Source organism: Diorhabda sublineata, chromosome 1 (assembly GCF_026230105.1).
Source record: "Diorhabda sublineata isolate icDioSubl1.1 chromosome 1, icDioSubl1.1, whole genome shotgun sequence".
NCBI classification, from domain to species: domain Eukaryota; kingdom Metazoa; phylum Arthropoda; class Insecta; order Coleoptera; family Chrysomelidae; genus Diorhabda; species Diorhabda sublineata.
Window position 1 is genome coordinate 8,007,764 of NC_079474.1, and position 25,213 is coordinate 8,032,976.

The following is a 25,213-nucleotide window of genomic DNA, read 5'->3' on the forward strand; positions in this document are numbered from 1 at the left end:
AATACCGAAAATCAAATTTTTGTATTTATTCATATTAACCATCAAAAGCATCGTTAATCCAAAAAACAATAGTATAATTGAATAGGTATTTTAAATATTTTGCAAACGAGGTGTCACGTGCCATATGGACTCATTTAATTTTATTACTTCAAGATACCTTGTAACCGATACTTATCACGTAACCTGTTGCCACCAGTACACAAGCTTACAATAGTTTATTTTCACTCTTCAAATTTCGTCAGTTATAAGTAAAAATCGCTTGAAATAAAAAAGATGAGAAGGGAACTTTCGATTGAGAAGCCCTGTATATCAACAAAAACCTGGTGAATTAATAACTTATTGAATTTTCGGAATTCTGTCAATAGTTTACACAGTCCTTCTCAACATTTTGACTGTGTATCCACGTATAACTTTTATTCATCTCTTACACTCTTCTAAATAATGCGGCTATGCTTTAAATTCAGTTCAATTTAGATGTTTCCAAAGAAAGAAATTTGAATCCACTGAGGCGAACGATCTTAGCGGCCATTCTATTACTTCTCTTAGAGCAGCCATCTACCAGGAAATATATCATGTAGTTACTGCTTGACTGGAAATTCATATTACCAAATGCATCAATCGGATTTTTCATAGTTAGTCATAGCTTTCATAGTAACCACAGGTCTAGTACATCTTGAAGCAATATTTTTCCTATCAATACCATCTCATATACTTCTTTTTGATATTGTGAATGAACAATAGAGAATCATGAGGAATGAGTTTCTTCTCCATTGGCGTTTTTCCAATTTCTTTGATGGATTTAATTTGGCTTGTTTTGAAAGACCCTAATGGTTTCTTGCTTAGGAGTAATAAGCGTAGACCCGTAGAATTCATAAAAAGCAAATTTTTTCGATTATCTAAGCATACTTGTAGGATCAAACACAAGCAAATTCTTCACAGTAAAATGATCAGGTAATATATTGTATATGCAAGTCATAAAAATGGTCGAATTACATGGTATTTCCTATGAATATCTTGTCTAATCATTTTCCTGCCTCCGAGAATTTTGACGCTCCTAGTTATAATTATTATACGAAAATATTCTCGGGTAAAGTGTCAAATGTAAAAATTTTTTAGTTTTAGATTCTATGAAAAGAATACAATTGCCTTACTCTCTTTTATTCAGTGTCTATTTTTTCAAAAGAAGAAGTTGAAATTGATCCTCAAATATTCATAATCACAATAAATTGACAAAATGATGAGGTTGAGGTTATGTTCAATAATGGAAATATGACACCGTAAATGTCAGTAACAGACAGAAATAGTTACTGTTCTCAAGGACATATGAGGATGGTCCCGAAAGTACCTGACCCAACAAAGAAAACACAAAAATTTTGGAAAGAAATATATTAATTTTTAACGTAATCTACTTTTAGCTCTACACACTTTTACTAACGATGTTGAAGAAATTTGATACCCTTTTTATAATAAGAATCGTGAAGCTCCTTCAAATAGCCATTAATGCCGATATTACCTCTTTATTGTTGGAAAATCTTTGGCCACCGAGTCATTTTTTCAAATATGTTGCATCAGACAATTCATAGTTTAGATCAGTAATTTGGGCCATTGCAATAACGAATGTGTGAGCTGGTGCATTGCCTTGATGAAACCACCCTTTCTTCTTATTCACTTTTGCTTGATTTCTTTGCTCAAATGCTCAAAAAGTTTACATGATACTCGCCGTTGATGGTTTTCCCTTGTTCAAGATAGTCGATGTAAATTATCCCACGCGCATCCCAAAAAACTTACAGCATGACCTTGCCTACAGATGAAACGGTCTTTGACCTCTTTGGAGCTGGTTCCTTTCAGGTTTATTGCCTTATTTGTTTTTTTTTTGTTTCGAGTGTGAAGTGATGGACCCACGTTTCATCCATGGAGGAAATGGTGCAAGAACTTGATTATATTTTTGTGAAACATTGCCAAACACTCGATAAAATCATCTTCACGACGCTGTTTTTGTTCCATTGGGAGCAAATTCTTGCGCACATCTTTCTCACGTCCAAACTTTCAGTTGATATGCGATGTACCTTCCTTTTTGAAATGCCTATCTGGAGTCGTCACAGTTGATAACGAATTCCATGTTTACGAAATCACTGACAACGTTCACCTTAGATAGCTGCTAAACATATGTAAGCAGCGTAGCGTCTCCAACCTTGAAACATATGCTGAATATATTGTAATTCTATCTATAAAATTAATTAATGAGATATAAATTAATCAAGCTACATCTGAAACATCAAAAACTGCTTTTTACTGATAGGTACTGATTTGACTACATACTAATAGAATGCTATATAGAAAAATGTTTAATGTTTTGTTCCATACGATTTTACAAAAAGTTCGTAATGTTTTTGATCTAAAATGTAAATACCCATTCAAATTTATACCATATTAGGAGTCCCGCAAAGGCTAATAGATTTGAAATGATCCAATCAAAAGATATATATGCTAAAATTAATTGAAAGCTCGTTTGCTTAAACCAATATCAATTTTCGTTTAATCAATACAAGGCATTATATGTATTAATTGCAAAGTTGCTGTATGGGTAACAGCGAGAGCTACGTGACTAAACAGGTTTGTTTCCAAAATAGAAGCTGTTTAAAGCAGGAAATAGTGTAGTTCTAGTTAGAACTATGGTAATCAACTGGAAATTAAATTTGGAAAAAATGGATTGGTATTAGAATGGATTAACTACGTGATATTTATTTTATATAATTAACCTATGATATAAAATTATTTTCCATCTATGGAAAAAATCGAGCTGAGAGTGATAGCTCAGGTAAAAAATAATGTGAATTCTCACACCTAAGATTTAGGATGTCCCGATAAACCAGATGAAAGCAATTTCTAAAGAAACCTTACAGAAATGCTCTTAGTTATTGATCTAGTATTTGAATTATTGTATTTCCAGACAAGAAAAGTATAGTCTTTGATAACACCTTTGGTAACTATAACATAAAATTCCGTTCAAATTTACAGCTACACTATTTTCCAAATTCTGGATTCCACAAAATTGTCTTATGTCATTAAAGATAGTTACATACACAGAAAAACTACGTTCTACGTCGACCATTATGATAACCAAGTTATCGTCTTTAGAAACTCTAGTTGAACTGTTTACCGTATGCAATAATAACAATTTACCTCCAATAGTCTATGATCGAGTCTTCTTGTTGGTTTTTAATCCTTTAACCTGAATGTTCAGATCTTCTTTATTAGTTTTGCTTCTTATTTGATCTCTTAGGCTCACTTTAATATTTCTCAATGTTTTTGTATATTCTTTTGTATATGTGTACTTTACTAACGGTGGATATTATGTTCTTAGCCAAATATTCTTGAGGCCCCATTCACTTGGGTTCGTACCTCTGGTTTTCAGTTTCTGACGCTTATGATCTCGACTTCAAAATATGTACATTGCATACACTGGTGGATGGGGTTGCCGTCCACAGCTAGTTCACATCTTATAGGCTCTTTAGCTGTTACTACAGATACTGTTTTTTCTACAGGTATCTGCATAGTAAGGTTTTAAGCTGTTATTTGGAACCGATATAGCAAATGCTTCAGGTCGTTTTCGGATATCAAAATTACGTCGTCAGCGTAGCATAATATATTTATTGTTCTTTGTCCTATCTTGTATACTCCAGAAACTTTTTTCACGATATTGATGATTTGATCCATAATTGTATTGAATAAGAATGGGCTCAGACTGTCTCAGAGGCTTCTAATAATTATTAGTTTTACAATAGCTCAGTATGTAATTAAATCCGATTATAGATTTTATTTACAATTGTGACTGCCACTGGCCGAAGAAAATTTTTGAATAAATTTTTTTTAAAGAAAAATAAATTGTAGCAAAACCTCTCGTTATTATTAAATTTGCAGCAAAGGAAATCATGAACTTTAGTCCATTTATCGTTTATACTAGATAAATATTAGCTTACAGAATAATCATGTACTTTCGAAAATTGAATATTTTACTAACAGTAAAACGAATAAAAATATGATACTCGCTTGAAAATAAATTCCACCATGAATGTTAATCCGGTGACTAAATTTTCCTCGAATCCAATTTCCAGTATCCGTTATTGCCAATTTGTTTTATATTGACAAACATAATTTTTTTTTATTATACTATTGATTTTTATTGTAGAAATGAATGATGAGAATACAAATTATTAGCATCAATCATTTCGGCATATAATCAATCCATAGGCGTGTCTTATAGATAATCAATGAAAAATAGATTTTCTATTTTGAAGCAAAAGGACTGTGAAGGGTACTAGGAGATTTCCGAATGACAATACGTTGAATAATACATCATGGTAAAAGCAATAGACTGTTAAAAATGAAAACAAATACTAGCAATACATAAAAATTATGAGAATATATCATATTTTGAAAAAATTATGTTTTACGTGAGCTGCAGCAAATATCTTCTAAATCTTCTGCCAGAGGCGCACAACTATGCTTCTTTCGGGCTCAAAAGTCACAGTTATATTAAGATTTTAGTCGTTTGTCTGTCATCTGTTTATTTCTTAGATTTTCTGCTTGAAGCTAGGAAATAGTGCTAAATCAATTAACCAAATGCATAGCAAGATAAATACAAATATTCATTCGAACAATTACCCAATCATGAGTCATTACATTGAATTGTTGGTTGGTCATTTGACCTGTTAATACCCCGTCAAATATCAACTCAAGACGATAGACATGGCCTATATTTGTAGCTGGAAGTCAACTGTAACGACTTGCATTGATACTTTTAGATTTAGTGGAGGGTATGATAATGAAAAAATATTATCTCATCCTATTGGCTGACGGGGAAATTAGCACTCAATATTAAAAAATATTGACATTTTATCTCTCACTGATGATAATTGAATATCATCATAAGGTGTTTGTCATCATCATATTTTCTCGTCTCAACAAGAATAGTAGTATTAATCCAACTAACTTGTCATTAACATTATAATCGCACTCATATTTAATTATACTCATTATAAGTTAAAGGTTTTGAATTGGAGGAGGAGAAGGTTCGTCAATTTTAGTTGCATTATCAGAGTGTGGATGAGGAGTAAACTGGTAATGTTTGAAAGTGGATTTGGTGGTGTGATATAAATTTTGCGCGTACATCTACAATGTAATTCATCCTATGAATAAAGAAATTTCTATCAACAATAACAAGTAAGGGTTTATTAATCTATAACTCGACGAGTGTAGCTTGAGACTCGAGTTTTGGATGCGCGATAGTCATGCTGGTCGGAATATGTCGAGAGGTCATTTTGTGCAAGTAAGCACCTTGCATCTATTCCAGTGCCATAGCAAAAATTTCAGTGTGAAATTATTCATTTTTATTTAACTCTCATACATTTTATTCAACATAGAGTTTAGAAGTCAAGTAAAAAATAAAGTTTGTATAATCAGAGTCGGGAACTAGTAAGTATTCCCCTAAAATTCATGAAAGAGGAATCGACAAGGCAGGAAGTTGTTACATCTCTTTTTAAGGTATGTTTCAAAAATGTAATTTTTATATCGAAAGGAGTTGTTATAAAAATTCGAAATTAGAAAAAGGGTCATGTAGAAATAAAGTATTAATTCATATTATGATTATATTTAAGGTTAATGAACGTGTTGTAGCTGCTTTAGGTATACTCGTAATCCGATGCAGGGTACTTCATATATCTAAAGAAAGTAAAATGATTGATGATAGAAAAGTAATCTGAATTTTATTTCCATGTAATCATTTAGTAATAATTTTGTCAATATCTTGAAATCACTCGTTTGACAAAGATACGCGTCAAAAATTGATATTGAGCTTTAGTTCAAATTAAATAAAGTTTTAAGCAAATTATTATAAAAAATACTTGTGACTTTCATTTAGGAGTTTTCAACTTGCTGGCTTTAAAGACAATTACAAGATGTAACCACACATATTTCGTCGATATTGTGATTTTTGATAATGTTTATATAAATTCACAGAGTGTTTGTCTTCAAACAAGTCCTCCTTGTTACAGAAGTACCAATGTGACGACGCTGTAGGTCTTCCCGCTCTCAGTAACGCATAATATCCTTTGCTGTCTCCCTTCTCTGTTTGCGCATTTGAAGTCTCAAGCCACATTGGTCAAGCTGTAGTAAATTCACATTTTTTAAGAATTGGTAACATGTCTACCTGCTCTTCATCATTCAATATAAAAGTGGACAACTGCCAACCCTTTGTAAGCTCGTATGACGAAAAAATACTAGCAGTTAAATGAACAAATAGAAAGGAAATACTAGAAGGAATCATTATAAGCTTGGAATCTATCAGAATGCTGGAACGAGATTGAAATGTAACAGTATAATATCTAGAATTGTCATGTAGAAAGATAGCACCTTCATTTAACATGTCAGTTCGCTTGCATAAGATTAGAATGATCAATCTTGTCGAACATTTTCTACTCGCTAGTACACCAGCTGAATGACAAGTAGCAGTATCTGTGAGAAACATTCCATATGTTGATTTTAAATGCTGGAAGCTGCAGCTTTATTTATGATAATATTCAGTTGTTTGAAAAAACATGATTTAAGGAGTTTTAATTTTTTCTGAAGATTCCTTTCTGGTTCAATTTATTCTATATAGTATATTATTATACATGTCTGTGAATATATGAACTCCTGATTAACTTTTAGATAACGAAAATATTCTAGGCGAAAGTTTGAATCCAAATATTATCTTGCAAACACGATTTTTTTTACAATGTCCGACTTGTATTTACTTGATATTGTTATGAACACTGATATACGTGAAACTTGTCCTGTTAACACATCATCGAAGCTAAAGTTTGACGGAATCTCTGGGTATTTTATCGGTGGTTTTTTGTAAGATCTGTTCATCTCTTCAGTGACTGTTTTTATAGAAACCACTTCTGAGAAAGCCTTCTTTATTAACGATTATCTCGATATTACCAGTCAACAATTTCACGTCATAGTAATACATCAGGAAAGTAACAACAAAATAAATGACGTATCAATAAATTACATGTCAATTATGTAAAAAAATATTAGTGAATAGTTATTAAACGTGTAAGTACGTGAATAGTTGGATAGTTGGTGTATAAATAAATTATGCAAGTGAGATACACCCTGTGTATAAACTATCCCATCCGTTATGTGATTAAAACCTATTCACATTAATTAGATAAAGATTAATTTATAGGGTTAGTCATGAGGAATGTGATATAATATTTCTTTCAAGCGATAAGTGATTTTCAAACTACATAAAAAACTAATGAAAACGGTATATGTGACGAAGTTGTCGTATTTTTATTCAAACTTCAGTGTAACATCAAATATTAACAATCATAGAACAACCATAATAATATATCACATGAAAAGATATTAATTTAAAAAATTAAAATGTAAATATGATTTCGAGTATTTTAGCTGGAAGGATAACTGCATCAAATTAAAATAATGATAAACACAACAAAAAACAGTAACTGATAATAATAACATAATGACATGATTTTATCAGACCGTCGAATTGGGCTAAAACGGATATCTGAAGCACTGAATATTTCATACTAACGCGTTCATCATATAGTTCACGTCAATTTGGACATGGGCTGCTGCATAATGTTGACCAAAAGCGTGCAAGGGTAGAAGCATCGCGTTCAATCTCGATTTTTCAAAACGATGTAGACTTCTTAAACCGAATTGTTACTATGGATGAGACTTTGGTAAATTTCTACTATCCAAAAACAAAGCAACAATCGATGGAATGGTGATACTCTGGTTCTCCAAGACCTAAGAAGTTTCGTTCTTTCTCCAGTTTTTTAGGATTGCCATGGAGTAATCATGGTGGATTATTTGGATAAGGGTAGAACAATAACTGGAGATTACTATTCGACATTACTGACCACTGTACGGGAAAAAATTGAAGAGAAAGGAAGCGGAAAGCTTTCCAAAAATATTTTGTTTTTGCAGGACAACGTTACTGCACACAAATCTCATGTTGTCACTAAACGTCTAAAGAGAGCCAGCATCTCATCTTTTGTAGTTAGCTTTGCATCTGTTTCTCTATCATTTCAGCTTTAAAAAATACACTCATATCATATCTTACAACTCATCTGCCAACTAACACCATAAGAATCAATTCAATTTGGCTGTTGCTTTAGATTTTTGATGACGAGATGCTTTTCTGTAATGTATTTTGTACACCGGTTGAAGAATTTCCACTAATAACTTTTCATTTTGTTACGAACGTGTCTCCGTCCTAGAACCGGTCTTGAATCTTTGAGTTACCAGCGACAGAATGAAAAAACGATACGACACGGAAGCCACAGACGGCGGATTTGAAGAGGAGGATAAAGTAAGGCTGTACAACCCGACGAGGAGAAAGTGATTTTCTCCAAAATTAGAAACATCATACAAATCCATACTCAATCAGGAAAAGGATCAATAATTTAATCTATCGCATAAACAATGTCCCCAATGGCAAACCAAAAATAGTCCACCAAAATCGAATAGTGTCGTTTGAAAGAGACCACGAACTAAAGGAAGAAGTGAACCAGTTGCTAGAAGAGCCTTACCCTGCCTTATAAGAATTTTTGGGTACTCACGGAGGTACCGGCAAAGCTAGATATGGACAACATTAAATTCACTCTGACGGAAAATTATTCGCTATCCTGCAACATCCCTGTCAGTATCAAGAGCGAACGAGGATTAGTAACTGTCTTTTGTAAGAAGTTTGGTCAATTAGAGAAACTTGAAGAGCAGATCCCAGCTCAACACGATACACATTTTTCCTAGTAATCAAAAATTAATTTCAGGGTCAATCCTCCTACCGCGATGTGTGTGAATCGCTTCAAAGCCTCCTCGACCATTTGTTGGAATCCAACGTGAGGAAACTGGCTATAACCAAGACAGCGAGTAACCAGTTGGATTGGTGAGTCGCTAGGAACATGGTAGAGGAGATATCACAGGATCCGGGGTTCACCTATTAATTTACAGCTGTCCACCCCTTCATCGGTACTTGGTGAAGATTATACCTAGTTATATCCTGTTATTTTCATACGACCGGAAGTTGTAGGAGTGAGCCAGTTCCAGGAGGAACTTCCATCTAAGGAGAAGGTAATGTTACGAACGTGTCTCCGCCCTAGAGCCAGTCTTGCCTAGATGTATTGGAATTTTAAAATTCGGCCAAGGTGCGCGCGGCGGTTCTGATTTATTTTTTACAAACCACAAAATCGTGACTTAATCAAACCCATGGAGGAAGAGGCTACAAAGGAAAAAGTATCAGCAGATGGCTATTAAATAACGAGACTGCGCACCTAGCGGGCGCCCTAGTCGGGTGGAGTAAAAATCGTTTCCGTCATTATAATATTTGTGCAGCGGTTTGAAACGAACGTGTTTTTTTCTCGTGTCGAAAACCATGTGTGACGAAAAACAAGAGCAATGTATTAATCAATCAAGAAACGGTTAGATAAATTTTACACGAGGAATTACACATGACAAATATCTGTGCTCTGTGCGAAGCTGGTAACAAAAAATCTGACTCCTGACCAAAAGCTCTTGCGGATCTGCTCAGATTTCCTTGAAAGGTAAGAAAAAAGATCTGCTTTGAAAAGGACCCGATTTGAGTCGATGGAACCAAAGAAGACTTCCAGCACTGCTTCGATCAATGGGAAAAACGTATGGAAAGGTGTATGGCGAGATGAGGGAATGTAGAAGAATTTTTATAATAAAGCCCTTTTTCGTAACCAGTCTCGTTATTTAATAGCCAGACCTCGTATCTTGTATACAATTCTCTCAAGTTAATTTGTGCTCTGACTCAGTTCCGCACCTTACTGTATTCTTAATTGTTACATTAACTATAAAATTGGATCCTTCCATTCCGAAGAATTCTATATTGCATATGTGTCTGATATGACTCCAATAAACAGAATCCATTTTATTTGAATGAGAAAAAACCTATTCAATTGAAGATGGACAACTTTATCTCTATAAAAATAACTTTTGAATGCGGTTTTTTTCTCTATTGTACGTACAAAGAGATTACAACAAAGGTCTTCTCATTCCAGTATTAACCGCTGATCTTTTCAGAGAATCATCATTTTCTCAACTACGAAAAAAAAAGGAAGTTGTGAATCTTTCCAGTTTTTCTTTTTCTTCAGAAACAAGCTGAACCCATAAAAATACCTATTAACCCTATATTGTGTATCTTTCAAGTTATTTTAACGCTGTGAGAAATCAAAACGTAAAGAGATCGAAGAATTTTATATCTTCCGAATGACTAGTAATTCATCTTTTTATTGAATGAGGACATATTCTTTTTTTTTTAAGGTAATATTTGATCTCTCAATATCAATGACTTTCAATCATTCATCAGAAAGCGTTCATAGTAAATACAGCCGCGGGAAAAATTACTTTTGCAGTAAAAACCATGTTGTGAATGAGTTATGAAAGATTTAGTTGTGAACGTGAGGAGCCCAAGGGAGATTTTGAAATTAAGTGGGGCTTATCAGATTAATATAAAGATGGGTATATTATCTATATGAGTATTTCAAGCCAGTATAAGGATTAAATACAGGGAGATGTGGTCAGGGGGACCCAACAGGTTAATAAAAAAATCATCTGAAATACTCTAGTGCGTCAGATAAGGGGGTTCAGTTACGATCTAAGAAATCCCACTTTCGCTTATCTGACGGTTTGAGTGTGCTCTAAGAAAGTGGGAGTGGGAACAAATTACAAATAACGCTGTGTAGATTTATTTAAGCGTAGTAATTTTCTGTGTATATATGAAAAAATTAATAAAAATCGTTAAAAATTATATGCGCATGCAGCTGAGGTAAAGATGGTATTTTCCACTCCGCGCCACTAGTCCCTTTCACTTTCTTTCTATAACTTATTCTCTCCCAGCTTCCCCACAGTGTTCTCCAATATTACAGCTGTTAATAAACCACGTTTTTGTTTTGTGTACAATACTCAAGGCTGTAGCTCGAGTCGAATTTGTTACAGGTAGGGCGGCTGGGTGATAGTTAATAATTTATCATACTTGATTTGCTCTGAAAGCTCCTAAATCAATCCCCATGTATGTGATTGACCTCTAGGTATGTAGTCGGAGCATAGTAATGAAACTATATATGCTAATCGGGCGTCGGATTATTTCACACTTTCAATATTTTGCTGTGTCCTTGGTTCACTTCCACATCATCAGAATAAGAAATAGGAGTATCTGTTGAGTTCACTTAACACCCCGTCTGAGAATCTGACGTGTCCGAGTGAAGTTTCTCCATTTTCACCCCTTCTGCATATAAACTCTCACAACGAAACTCATCAGATTCATATATATTTTATTTCAGTGACATGATGGGTCAGGGTCAGGATCAAAATCTGACGCATTCGAATTTGTCACTTTTTTTTACAGTTTGTAAAATCTGTACACGTTTCCTTTATCGCTTAATGTGGAAATATTATGGGATCATTTTTTTCTCTATCATCTTATCATTAAATTCTAGTAGGTTCTCGAGTAAATTCGCATTAAGCATAATGGGCTCCTCAAATTTCAGCATTTGTCAAGTCGTGGCCCTAGCTTTTGGATCCAATCATCAATGTACTCTGCTGCAGCAGTGAAAATATCATTTCTCGGGCGTTTCTAAGCCAGAAATTCTATGAGTCTGGTGGCGTTTAATAACAGTATATGTATACTTCTTAACCAACTTTTTGTATCAGCTGTGTATTCATGAAATTAGGCCGTTCAGATCATCAAACTAACACCGGCAACAACGAGAACTTAATTGCGGCGTAGTCATAGCAGCTAACCTTGCACTGACGTCACTATACAAGATGCGCGAACACGATGCACAATATGTCTTCACTTTAAAAATGAATGTATGAACTTCGAAAAAAAAAAAAGAAAAATTATTAAGTTTGTTCTGTTCACCTCTATACCTCTATCCAGCGTGGAAAAGAAAAAAAATGAGAGTTCCATTTGGACTAAACTAAGAACAGTAAACGAATTCTTCGTATATTTCATAAGGCTTCCCATACTTTCTGATCAAAACGGTGGCGGTTATCGAAAACTTTTGTTCTATTATAGCAATTTTTGCATATTTAGTCTTATTGAATAAACACACAAACGTGGTAACGATTTCAATGGGATATAATGAGTAGTTATAATCAAAAGTTATGAAAATAAATCTGACTAGCAACCTCCCTCTATATTCCATAAGAATAATACTTATACAGAGTGTTCCAAAAGAGCCTGAAATGAATTCAATTTGAGTAAGTGTTCGAAATGTCCTCTGTTTTTTTAAAGAATCCGTTGATCTCCTAAATTGGTTGGGGATCAGGTATGAAGTCATTTTTACGTTGAATCTATTTCTTGATGTATCCTCTGTAGTATAGACTTTCTGCTTAAAAGGATTCGAGAAGGCGAATTAATTTAAGCTCTACCAATCCATGGATACGGAAAGTTAAAGCTTTCGGTAAAATCGTAAAATTTGTTTCTTCATCGCCAAATAGTTGTCTACCTATCTCAGAGACGGGGTGACAATTTTTAAAAACACCATATTTAGAAGAATTGTTGAAGCCGAACAAGATCTTATAATTTTGATGTAATCTGGGATTTATATCTTTTGCCATGATAAAAATTTCAAAATGATTTCAATATTACTGTTGATACTACTGAAATACGACGCTAGGAAGTGAAAGTTAAAATGTGCAGAAACAATGCAAAAATAACAATTTATTAATTTGTCCTCTCAATTGATTCCAATATGAATCTAGAATATAGATTTGAGTTTTTTCTATTTAAAAACCCAGCTAATATCTTCTGTGCCTTTCATACTGATACGTAGTAAGATAATTTTTTCCGAAATCGGCAGTGAAGAGAAGCATTAAGGCCAATTGGTCGGTAGAAACCGGCAACGAAATGGCTTTTTAGTGCCTAGGCACTCAAGTTACTGATCCGCTTCATGTTCGACAGCAGTCAATTACACGTCAACCAGCTTACTACCTTTTAAATTTACGAATAATTAAAGCTGCATTAATAAAAATAAATGATAATTAATGAGATTTGCTTGCCGATTTTTAGAAAATAATCATATTATTCCGCTGTGTAACTAAACGCAGCAAACCTATTCTGCTCTTCCCAATTCCAAATATTTTCAAATCTTGACGATTTCGAAAAAACTATAATATGTAACGCGACAATAAAGTCTCTTTTTGCCAGTTGTCTGTTCAGTTGTCTCGACTAAATGCCTCTGCCACAAATATCCAGCTTCGTAACAAAAGTATGGCTCTAGTGTTTTGATATATAAATAACTAATATTAAAGATTTTGTGAAAAAGCCTCATAAGTTTCTGAGCTATATTTCTGTTTGTGCTTCCAGGGTTTACTCGTCTAAAAATTATTCAATTTATGTCACCAATGGGGAGACTCACCATATTATATAAAAGTAGTCTATACATACACCTAAATACATATGTAATCTTCAAATAAATTCACTGATGGATGGTAACTTAGTTTATTTCTATACATACTACGCAGCAACATTATTTCAGGGTTGTATACGATGGATGTCTAGAAAAGAGATATCCAGCGATTTTAATTCAGTTAGAGGATGAGGCAAACCTATCCCAGACTAGACTTCACAATGAGGCACAATGTAGAATGGCTCAAAAATAACGCATGATTTTGATTGTAGTATGAATGGATAGTAGCACTCAGTGAATGCCGAGTTTTTACAGCAAGAATTATGAAATATCGCGAGTTAGCTGTATTCTCATCATTGTTCAAGAATCTTTTGGATACGTTACATTGTTGAACGTAATGGTCCGAAACCTGATCGCAGTATGACATATCTTTAAGTGAACTTGTTTAGTGCACTAGGACAAGATGACCTAGAGGATATTGCGTAAATCTCAACAGCGTATCCTGACTTATGGGTTGAACTTTCTACAACATTTTGATTATTCTTTGTAAATTACTTTGCTGTTTAAATGATATTTAGTAGCTTTCATTCGAACGATTTCATGAGAAAGAGACAATTGACGCTTTCGTGCAGCTAAAAACCATCAAGTGTTGTATTGAATACCACTGGAAGTCGTTAGAGAAATATCACCTGTTGACTTTACGTAATAATGATTACGATCTTAATTGGATTGCACACTTACAGCATTTTATAATTATTTCATCAGACACATTAACTCTGGAAACTTTGATTCAAATTACATAATTGATTGGTTTTTCAGCTTTCTATATTTTTCGAATAATTTCTTATAATTTTTCATATAGTAGGTATCCCACTGTTCCAATTACTCCCATGTTCGTGATATATCGCAGCATTATTTCAATGGTTTCTGTGATTTTTAATATTTTAGCTTCCAATATTCGAAAAATATATTCTATTGTTCCGTCAAGACACTTGAAATGGGTTACGAAGATGTCTGGAAGGTATTAGCGTGTTTAGATTGGAGAGTTACACCATTCCTATTTTTGTGATCCCTTATTCATCCTTACGTTTATTATCTTAATACTCATCACATTTTTGTTCTCTTGCGTTCGCCTTCATCTTTTTTTTTCGATTCTTTCACAAGTAATGAGTTTCAACTAGTTCATTTTTCATTTTTTCCCATATCCATTATTTTCCTTCATACTTCCTTGGGACCTCATGTTTTTGTCGAAATATCTCTCATATATTTTTTCCTCCTAATACAGTTAACTAATTAAACATGGGATTCAATTACCTATTAGAGAAATTCAATCAGAAATTCTAAGGAGAAAAGTCAACATAAACAACAACTGCTTAAGAAATTCAAGTCTCGAATAAAATAAAGAAGTTTCGGGGTGAGAAAAAACTAAATTGATTGTTATTTACCTAGCTCTCGGAATAAAACTTTGAGAACATAAACTCGGGAATAAAAGCAATTAGCTTGTATCAGCCGCTCCGCTGAAGTACCTACTTGCATAAACTTTTGTTTCTGTCAAAATGAAACAGTTCTGCGAAACGGTAAATGGGAACAAACTAAATAAGTAAATTAAGTTAATTGCTAATAGTATTCAGTGGGGTATTGTTACAAATCTGTCGACAAAAGAGCAAACAGGCTAAATTAGATTTTTTACACATGTGTTATTTCCAGTCAGTAAAACTCCATTTAATTTCTTAGGTTGGTATCTTCATAATTTATTGGATGAACCTTGATATTTCTCATAAATCATTTAAGAAAATTATATCAATGAAGATGTGCCACATTGTTCACACTACTAGAGACTGAGGGTGAACAGTTTACCTTCATTCCCTGAAGACGATGTCTTGGTTATCGCAACGCGAGTCACACAGTAAAATTGTGAGTTCTGTTGTAGTGAGTGTGAACAGTCTGCTCAGTATGAATATCACTAACTTTTCCAAAAATTCCAACTTAGTTAAGATATGAAGGAAATCGTTAACATTAATATGAATATCAATACATTGAAAGATATAAAGCATTTACCAATTAACGAAAATTAATTATGACCTATATTATATTTCTAGTAACATATTAGATGAGTTGACTCATAACTGGCACTACTAGTATTTAATCCATAAGATTTCCTCTTATCCATAGTCTTCAAAAGACACGTGTTTTAATTTTCCAACTGACGTACTCGTATTATTATTTTGTGAGTTATAACATTTTAAGTGAAGTAACTAGTGTTAATAAAGTATTGTTTTCAATGAAACAAATACTGTTGGAGACAAAGCTTTGTTTGGAAAATTATATTAGAATCTCACCCCAGGAAAATCAACCGTAGTGGATAGGAAACAATTTCGAATAATACGGCTCTATAATTTCACACTGAAGTCCAATCGACAGTCGGCGAGTGCACTGTACGTGATCTTAAAAAGAGGAAAACTAGAAACGGCGACTATCACGGTAGCATTATTGGGACGTTTGAGGATGAAATAGCGAATAAAAGTCTCATAAGAAGATGAAAAAAGTGCGGTTTCATTAAGAGAATGTAACATGTTAACTATATTGAACAATGAAGTCAAACTCTGTGTCAAAAAGATTTTTTCTATGCTAACTTACGAACTTTTCATCTCATGTTAATAACTTTAAAATTTTGCGAGGATGTTTGTCCTGTATTATTGAGTATAGAGGTGAGTGAAACCATCTCAGTGAATCAAAAAGTGTCCGTTCAAAAACAGATAGTAAATTGAATCCTTATTTGAAAATAATAACTATTTTAACCACAAAATACTAACGTATATAATAACTTTATCATAAAACAGCTTGTTAATATCAAATCACCATCCATGTTTGTCGAAGAATTTTAAAGGTCATAATTATCAATTATTTTTGAATAAGTTGTTAAGATTTCAAATACTGTATATTTGTCAACTGCATAACTGGAGTAAAATACTAAATTTTCCACTTGCTATATTAGCGCTAGGTTGGTGAGTCTTTGAACAATAACCTGCTGTTTACAGATGGGCAATTTTTCAGCTTTCTGCTCATTCACAACGGTTCTCCTCATCTCTAAACTCTATACTTCAAACTAACTAACCATTATAGTTGAATCAGAATAATAAATCTCTTCAAAATCTGTCAATCAAAACCAAGAATAAAATCAAAAGTTGTAGAACTATTCTTACGAAATAATATACCAATATTTACACAGCCCGCTCGCACCATAGCCTGCCCACCAATCTGTAGAATCGGGTATCGAATAAGTTTTATTTGTGTCGCTCCATTCTCCATTAGTTTCACTAATCCCTAAATACTTTGTTCGCTTAAGACTGGAAAAATTTAATTTAAGAGTTCTTATTTTCTAGCCAAAAAGACTCATGTGAGTAAGTATTAGTTTGTATGACAATCATATGCAAAAGCTTATCATCAAACATTAGTCTAAACACATTTATCTAGTTACTGTCATCTACATCCTCAGACTCGACTTCTATATTATTGATAGCTGCCATCAACATTGAAATATCCTTGATTTTTCACAAGCGAGTTTTATTTGAGTCATCCATTCGACTAAAGTTTTTGTCCGCCCTATAGTTTTCGTGATACACAACAATTAAAAACAAGGCGATATATTTTGATATTTATATTTTGAAGAACATATATAGATACAATATATTGATAATGAAACCACAGTATGTTATTGTTACATACTTGAATTTTGTATTCATGAATCTAACCCCTTTTTGCAAAATTTAAACAGTCCCCGTCCAATTTGTCTCACAATAACTCAATTGAGTTGAGCTGGGGCGATTGTAATCACCAGATCATTACTTTCGGTACATTCTCCATTACCAATTCTTTCAAGTACTCTTGAGCTTGAGATCGTTATCATTCCAGAAGATAAATTTTCGTCCGATCGAGTGTTGGCCAGAACTAAATTTTTCGCCAATATTTTCCAAAATCTCCCTAATTTTTACCAGGTCTCCAGTCGCACTTCTTCCAAAATATCCCAAAACATCACCGAGCCTCCGTCGTGTTTTACAGTCGGGACTACAGATGGATCTTACATCCGTTCTTCTTTTGCCTACGCACAAGCACTGTTCTCTTAGACCCAAAAACTTCAAACATCGATTCATTAACCCATAAAAACTCTCTCCCACTCTTCATGCGTCCAATTTTTTGCTCTGCAACCTCTTAATCTTATTTCCACCCTTTTTAAAAAGCCAGCTTCTCTCAGTCTCATTTCAACTGTAGAAATGCTTAGAGGAAAATCCTTTGATTCATTGATCTATGCTGCTATCTCTGTGCCTGTAAGTCGTCAATCTGGTCTACTGATCAGATCAATATATTTATTTTAAGCGGTTGCAGTTTTTTTATGCTGTCGTGAAATTTTTCTCTTGCCAAAGCTCTTGATGGATGCCATATTTTTCATGTTGTAGTCCACGGTATGTCGAGGTATTTTTGATTTGGTGGCAATTGTATAGTGATTTTGCCTAGACTAAGAAGACTTGGAATCATTCCCCGGTTTTCAACCGGTAGTTTCTCAAAATTTGCAAATATGCGAGAAAGAAAACAATTCGTATACGAACTTCACAAAAAGATGTCTTGGTCGAAAAAGTATAGATCACAGCATGTACTCGTCATCACTGGGACAAAACTAAAATCTTAAACTTAGCTTAACCAACAAAATATAAACATTTGCTCGTATAAAGTAATTACATAACGGACACTGTTTTCGGTTTGTAGCACACCGTTTCGACCTTCGCTTAAAAATTTGAAAGAGTCATTAAGTGTATTATTTTGGAATTTGATGAATGGATGGGTGGGCAAAAAGCTTTAACCGGTAGTGTATATAATAGCACCTATACAAACCAAATGATTCCAATTACCAAGACGTGAATCCATAAATGAGCAATTATATTCAATGTGCTACGGATACGAGAATATTCAAATAGTTTGAGAGGATGACGTTATTAGATTTGACAGAAATGACACTATCCAGGGACCTAAATCTGAATTAATTATTTGATATCCGTCTCTAAAGGTTGGAACATTGTAATTTCATTACAAGTGGAGAATTTTCTGTAGTTCATATCGCTAACTCAAAGCGAGTACTTAATTAATATTAAAATCTTTTCTGGATTAAATAGGTTTCTAACTAGCAAAATATATTGAAATGAAAATATTTGTGAAATTTTTTTACTTTAGTGGAATTGAACTGATGATAATTGTTCAACAAATTTTAAAAATAACCTCAACGAAGCATGTTACGATTGAAGAATATAGTGAACAAAACTTGGAATGTAAAAATATCTTCAAATAACTAAGGGAGTGTAAAAAAATTGTTAATTCGAAGATAACACATAAAATGTTGAGACCTTCATTCTATATTGTTTATATTCAGCTTCCATCTTGTGAAACTTTTAAAAGATTATCGATGGAGAAACGGAAATAAAACAAAATATGCACAATACAAAAAAAATTTTTTCTGGGATTTGTTATTGAATGAATAGTTATCTACAACGGAAAGTAAAAATTCATACTAAATTAAGTTTACTCCTGTACATGTTAAAGTCAAAAATAAATATTTCCAGATTTGAATTTGAGGTGAAAACGATGACTTTTGTTTTGTGAAAAGTCTAATATAGGTTCCAAAATGCGTAAAATGATGTTCACACTTTGTACATCATTTAAAATGAATCCATTGTGAATTCATTATCGTCAAATATAGTCTATCTAGCATATATTTTATTTTAATTTTACTGTTCGACGTCAACATGAAATATGGGCATCTAGATTCCAATGTAGTAGCTGCAAAAACACATTAGAATGTGGGAAAATGGATCATATTTTTATATAATACTACCTGACCCGGCAAAAGTAGTTTTGCCATAAAAATTATTTTTAGGGAAGGAAAACAAACTGGATGGTTTACCCACTCAAGAGCCATGCCACGTATAAATGTCCATGTGAAAAACATGGTGTGCTCAAATCTAAGCCACAAACAGACATCGTTTGGCCATTGGGACTTATTGATAGTCATTGCAAATGCCAATCTAATCGGGAACTGGATACGTTTAAATTGAATTAGCACATCTGTAGGTATAATAGGGATTCGTAGTATTAATATATTTTCACCTCAGAACTTGCCATTTGAAATGCTGTCTTCAATAACGTTTCTCATTAATTTTTGAATGACTTATTGCGTACCGTTGCAGCGAGTTGATGGCGGGTTCAAATTACGAGGCAAAATAATCGGAGATCCAACCTACAATTGTAAATTATACGAGTGCATGCCTGGCAAATCCAGTGAGTTCAGAAACTCTATCGGAAAATTTACAGCTTCGCTGGCATCGCAAACTGTACCAATAGATTTATATGATACCAAGTTCCCTGGCAACAACTGTTGTATCTTTAAAGATTTAAATCGTCAACGTCCACATTTTTTTCTGCTAAAATTGCTCTTTCTACAAGCCATTCATGATTTATGTACTGTTTGTGTACATCGGGAAATATTTGTTCAATGAGAGCATCTTGCGAATCAATGATTGTGCAGAAATCGGTCGGTAATTTTACGCATACAGTTTCATCTATAGTAACTTTTCCATAACCGATATCTAGGAGTTGTTTTCAGAATGTTTCAGCGGATTGATCTTGAAGCATTTGAACACGCATATTTACTTTCAGCTGTACTTTTTCAACGTTACGCCACAATGGCGATGATTTTAAGCAAGCATTAATCTCATCAGCGTATGTTGAGTGTAGAATGACGGGAATTGTTTATCTGAAATTACCTGAAAGAACTAACAGAGTGCCGCCAAATAGTTTGTCGGTGTTTTTATTATCTTTCAATGTCCTGTTCAACGCGTCAAGCGAATGTTTGTGTGCCATAGTACATTCATACATGATAAATTTACACTGTTTCAGGACTGTGGCCATGGATGATTGTTTGTTTATGTTGTACCCTGCGTCAGGGTTATTTTGAATATTTAGGGGTAGCTGACAATTTGCGTATTCATATTAATCAATAGATCACCTACATCATAAATATAAAAAAATTATAAAATAAAAATTGAAATTTGTTTTATTGAGAAAAATCAATTTTTTCTTAATCCTTACATCTCAAATGTGTAGCAGTACTTGATTAAATAATGTGTATTTTTATACGAATTTACAAAATAGAGCTTTAAATTTTACTTAAATTAATCTTTTATAACTTTTTCGTTTTCATGAATGTGAACCATTTCTAAAAATTCTCTTTTTCGTGTATTAGATTCCGTTTCGAGAATTTTTGAATCTTTATAATTGAATTCATGTTTTTTTTTGGTATCTCATGATTCTTTAATGCAGTTTTAATATTCTTTTACTTTTTGGTGTTTTATATTTTAATTAAGTGAAATATTTGGATAACGTATTATATCCTTCTTGACTTGACTATACTAATATTATAGTTATTATGATTTTAGTAAACATTTCGTTTACTTGGTTGATATCATCTATAAGATTCCATTTATATTCGTTTTATAATAACATATAAAATATCTCGCTAACAGTTAATACACTGTTTGTTAACTGATTTTTACGACCTCCATTCGTGTCAAATCTTTCTTGGGGGATCTAATTCCCAAACCACACACACACGTGCTGAGTTATAATCAAAAAGTAAAAAAAAAATATTAAAAAAATAAAACCGAACAGTACGATAATCAAACAATATATATATATATATATATATATATATATATATATATATATATATATATATATATATATATATATATATATATATATATATATATATATATATACCAAGTGAACAACACCAAATTATGTGAGAATAAGTGAATGCAGAGATACTTGTGGAGATCGAACACTTAGAACTTATAATCTTGCTGGAACAGATTAAATGTCTCAATTATATATCATAGTCAATTATAGAGACTATAAAATATAACTTATTGTCACTTTAATATACAAATGTTTTATTGCGTCCAACGAGAGAAACGTAACAAATCGTATTTTACATCAAACAAATATTTGTAACTGAATGGACAAAATCACTTTATTGAAAAATTAAATTCATCAATAGAATAGCAGATGATTAAAATTGATCCCGGGTATATTGACCCAAACAATGCGGCAGATTTAACTAAACGCTATAAAATAGTTGGACGACGTGACGCATGACATTTCACCACAAATAATTAATATCCTTAGAATATAGTGTCTCTCGGTGAAATCCGTCAGATACCACAATTTCACGAGTTCCTACATAATCTATTCCAATCCATTATCGGCAGCTTAGTTTGCATGGTGTTGGAATACTAATAATAACTGCAGTATCTTACTTAAGCTCGTTAAGCTGCTATTAACTTCGTGGTTGATTGAATAAGATATACATCGATGAATGCCTACGTTACAACTACGTTGAAAGTAATTTAAGCAACAGAAACAAAGTCAATATTTAAATAAATACAACAAAACTATTGTGAACTATTGCAAAGTTGAAGACAAAATTTGACCTAAACTGAGCAATCACTATTTTGAAGATTAATATTTTTCAGAAAGATGCGCGCGTAATGTGTCACAGCAATTGAAAGTGCCGCCGTGTCGATTTCGAAAATAATTAGTTCGGATCTTGAGTGCGTTTTGATTACAAAAACAATTTAATTATGGCAATCTCCGTGGACGGAAAGTGAATCAAAACTAAAGCTTTATATGTGACGCCTTTTCCATTAACATATAACATCAAGAGATATTTATCTTCTGCTATACAATATAGTTATCTGATAAAACGTGAAGAGAACCCAATATGTTATCTTTGTAATATAATTATAAAAGTGGATCATATCCATAGAATGTCCAAAGTATCACTTATGAAAAACCTAACACAAATGTAGAGCTATATCAAGATAATAACAATCATGAATCGATTTTTTTTGAAAATAATAAATGTGGGTATTCGATTGAGTTTAGTTTCTTCTTTTACGTCGAAGAATTTATTTATATATCTACATATATAATATCGGCTGTAGGGGTATAATTGTACTATTTAGCTAATTTCTTATCAAAAAGTTCCAGTCCTTCCTATCTTGCGCCTTTTTTTTGCTTCATGATCATGACCTTTCTTTGTTTTATAAGATTTTTCCTAGCATGTTATCCCATGCTACTCGTGGTATGCGTTTTGTTGTTTTTTGTTCATGAGCTTTCTCTATTCTATTGTTCAATTCTAAATTCTATCTTTTATTTTATATAAGAAATAGTGTCACCACATATCTACTAAAATTTATTTTTATTTTAACCTCAATTAGGCGTTGTAGAATGTAACCGTTTTGGAATCGATACAGAGATTACATTTATTTCTTTAGAGTGGAAGGTCGATAAGAAATCAATTCCTTCAATGACTTGAACGTTTTAATTAAAACAGAAGTGATTAAGAAGCCACAATATCTAAAATATTTGAACATAAACGAGTGGCATTTTGCAATTACATCAATTAATATCGGGTAACAACATTCCTAAACATGTAGTGTAGATTGCTATGAATATTGAAGCTTTTTTTCTCTATGATTTTCAATATTTCTCTATTTATTCATGTGAACTATAATAAATAACCAATTTACTTTTTTTTCAGGAAACTTCAGCATCGTTCGAACATCAAATTGCAATGACAGGCGAACAAATAACATGAGAATTTACATGAAACGAAATGCAGAATGTATTACAGAACTCTATTAATGCTAATGTTATTTGTCGCTCTAACGTCGAGTTGTCCTTTTCCGTGCATATGTCGATGGAAGAATGGGAAACAAACCGCGGAATGTGCCAATAAAGACCTTCTAGTCATTCCAGCGTCCCTAGAGAGCGACACTCAAGTTTTAGAATTCTCTGGAAACAATTTGAGGACGTTGCATCGGGAGAAATTCCTGAAACTCCACCTAATGAACTTACAAAGGATTTATTTGAGCAGATGTAGAATCAGCGTTGTAAACGGTCAAACCTTCAAAGGTCTGACGAACCTCGTTGAGCTTGATTTGTCGGAAAATCTATTAGAATCGGTCCCTTCGGACTCGTTTCAAGACTGTCCATCGCTAATGAGACTTTCATTAAGTAGAAATCCTATCAAAGAGCTCAACGAAAACGCTTTTAAACATTTATCGTTATTGAGCATGCTGGAACTCAGTAATTGCGATATTTCGAAGGTACATACGGATACCTTCGACGGTTTATATAGTTTGGAATGGTTAAATTTGGAATCTAATAAAATGAAATCATTTCCGGCGTTACTACCTGCAAGCTTAAAAGGAATTCAACTACAAGGAAACCCGTGGAAATGCGACTGCAATTTATTAGATTTTCAAGAATTTCTCATGAAATTCGCGTATCCTTTCTCGCACGAACCCGTATGCAAAACGCCATCAAGTTTAGTGGGTCGAAAAATTAAATCTGTTCCTAAAGACGAACTCGCTTGTCTCCCCGATGTGTCGCCGACAACGTTTTATTTGGAAATAGACGAAGGTAAAAACATTTCGCTAGTTTGTCAAGTCCACGCTATACCGGAAGCTATGATTAATTGGTATTTCGAAGGGCAGTTATTGAGAAACGATACATACATCTCACCGGAACTACACTTATTGTATTACGTAGAGCAGGGATTGCATGACAAACGTAGTGAGCTCTTCATATTTAATGCCAACTCTGGAGATACGGGAACGTTCATATGCAACGCTGAAAATTCTGCGGGAGTTTCTAACGCCAATTTCACTATACGAGTCCTTTTAAAGCAAAGCACCAGGCAGGAAGTCGATGAGCTACCAATGGAGTTGGTTTTTATCGCTATTCTAGTAACAGTTTCATCAGTTCTACTGTTGTTGGCTATCACCGCGGTTTGCGTTCTAAAATGTCGTAGAAATTCACGTTTGAGAAGGAAACGTGATGATTCTAAAGTTGCTTTCGGCAATTCGACCGCGGATACTATATCTAGAGAAAGTTCGGACACTATAACTCAGAATAAAGGCTCTAATTTCAAATTAGTGAATTACGACGAGTTTAAAATTGCTCATATTCACAGTGATGAAAATGTAATTGCTGTTACTCACAATCAAGCACAGAAGTGTTATCAAGAACAGAATCCCGATATCATAAACGGGACTGAAATAATAGAAAATAGTGATTACGGGGTGATATTGCAAAGACAGCATTCGGTGATGAGAAACGTAGAATACGATTATATGAGTGATCAAGGGGTTAGTGACTGTAATTTATATTTCATGCATGATGTGGTGCTGAATCCAATCGTAAACTGTTATCGAACTTTACCTAATAAAAGGAGAGCTGCTAATGCCTCGTTTGGTAAGTAACAAGTCCTAGTTACTTCAATAACTTGATATAACGATGGACAATTTTCTGGGAAGTGTCCGATCTAACATAAAAATAAGATATTTTTTCTTCACAGAGCAAACTCCAAAATATGACGATTCACGAGAATTAACCTCTATCTTAGTTGCGTGGAGTTATAGCCGGAAGGCCAATTCATTCAATTTTTCCTAATCCAACTCACCTATTTGAATATTGGCGGCTCGAAAAGTCTCTTATATATAAAATGTGGTGGTTCTCCATCATATATAAACTGGTATAAAGAGTTATCTTTTGAAAGTAAATTACGTCTAATAGTTAGGTCTACCTAACTATTAGACGTAATTAGACTATATGCCAGTCTGTCTAAATGAAGTTATAGTGCTTAC

At 33.3% G+C, this 25,213-nt stretch overlaps 1 protein-coding gene across 1 annotated transcript in view; it reads left to right on the forward strand.

Moving 5' to 3' along the window:
* The window catches only part of LOC130452448 (leucine-rich repeat-containing protein 24-like), a 176,690-nt gene that overhangs the window by 97,269 nt on the left and 54,208 nt on the right, over positions 1 to 25,213 (forward strand). Inside the window, exon 2 of the mRNA XM_056791732.1 lies at positions 23,104 to 24,821. Within this exon, the coding sequence (XP_056647710.1) occupies positions 23,186 to 24,821 (1,636 nt within the window). The 5' untranslated portion in view covers positions 23,104 to 23,185. The remainder of the gene's footprint in view (positions 1 to 23,103; positions 24,822 to 25,213) is intronic.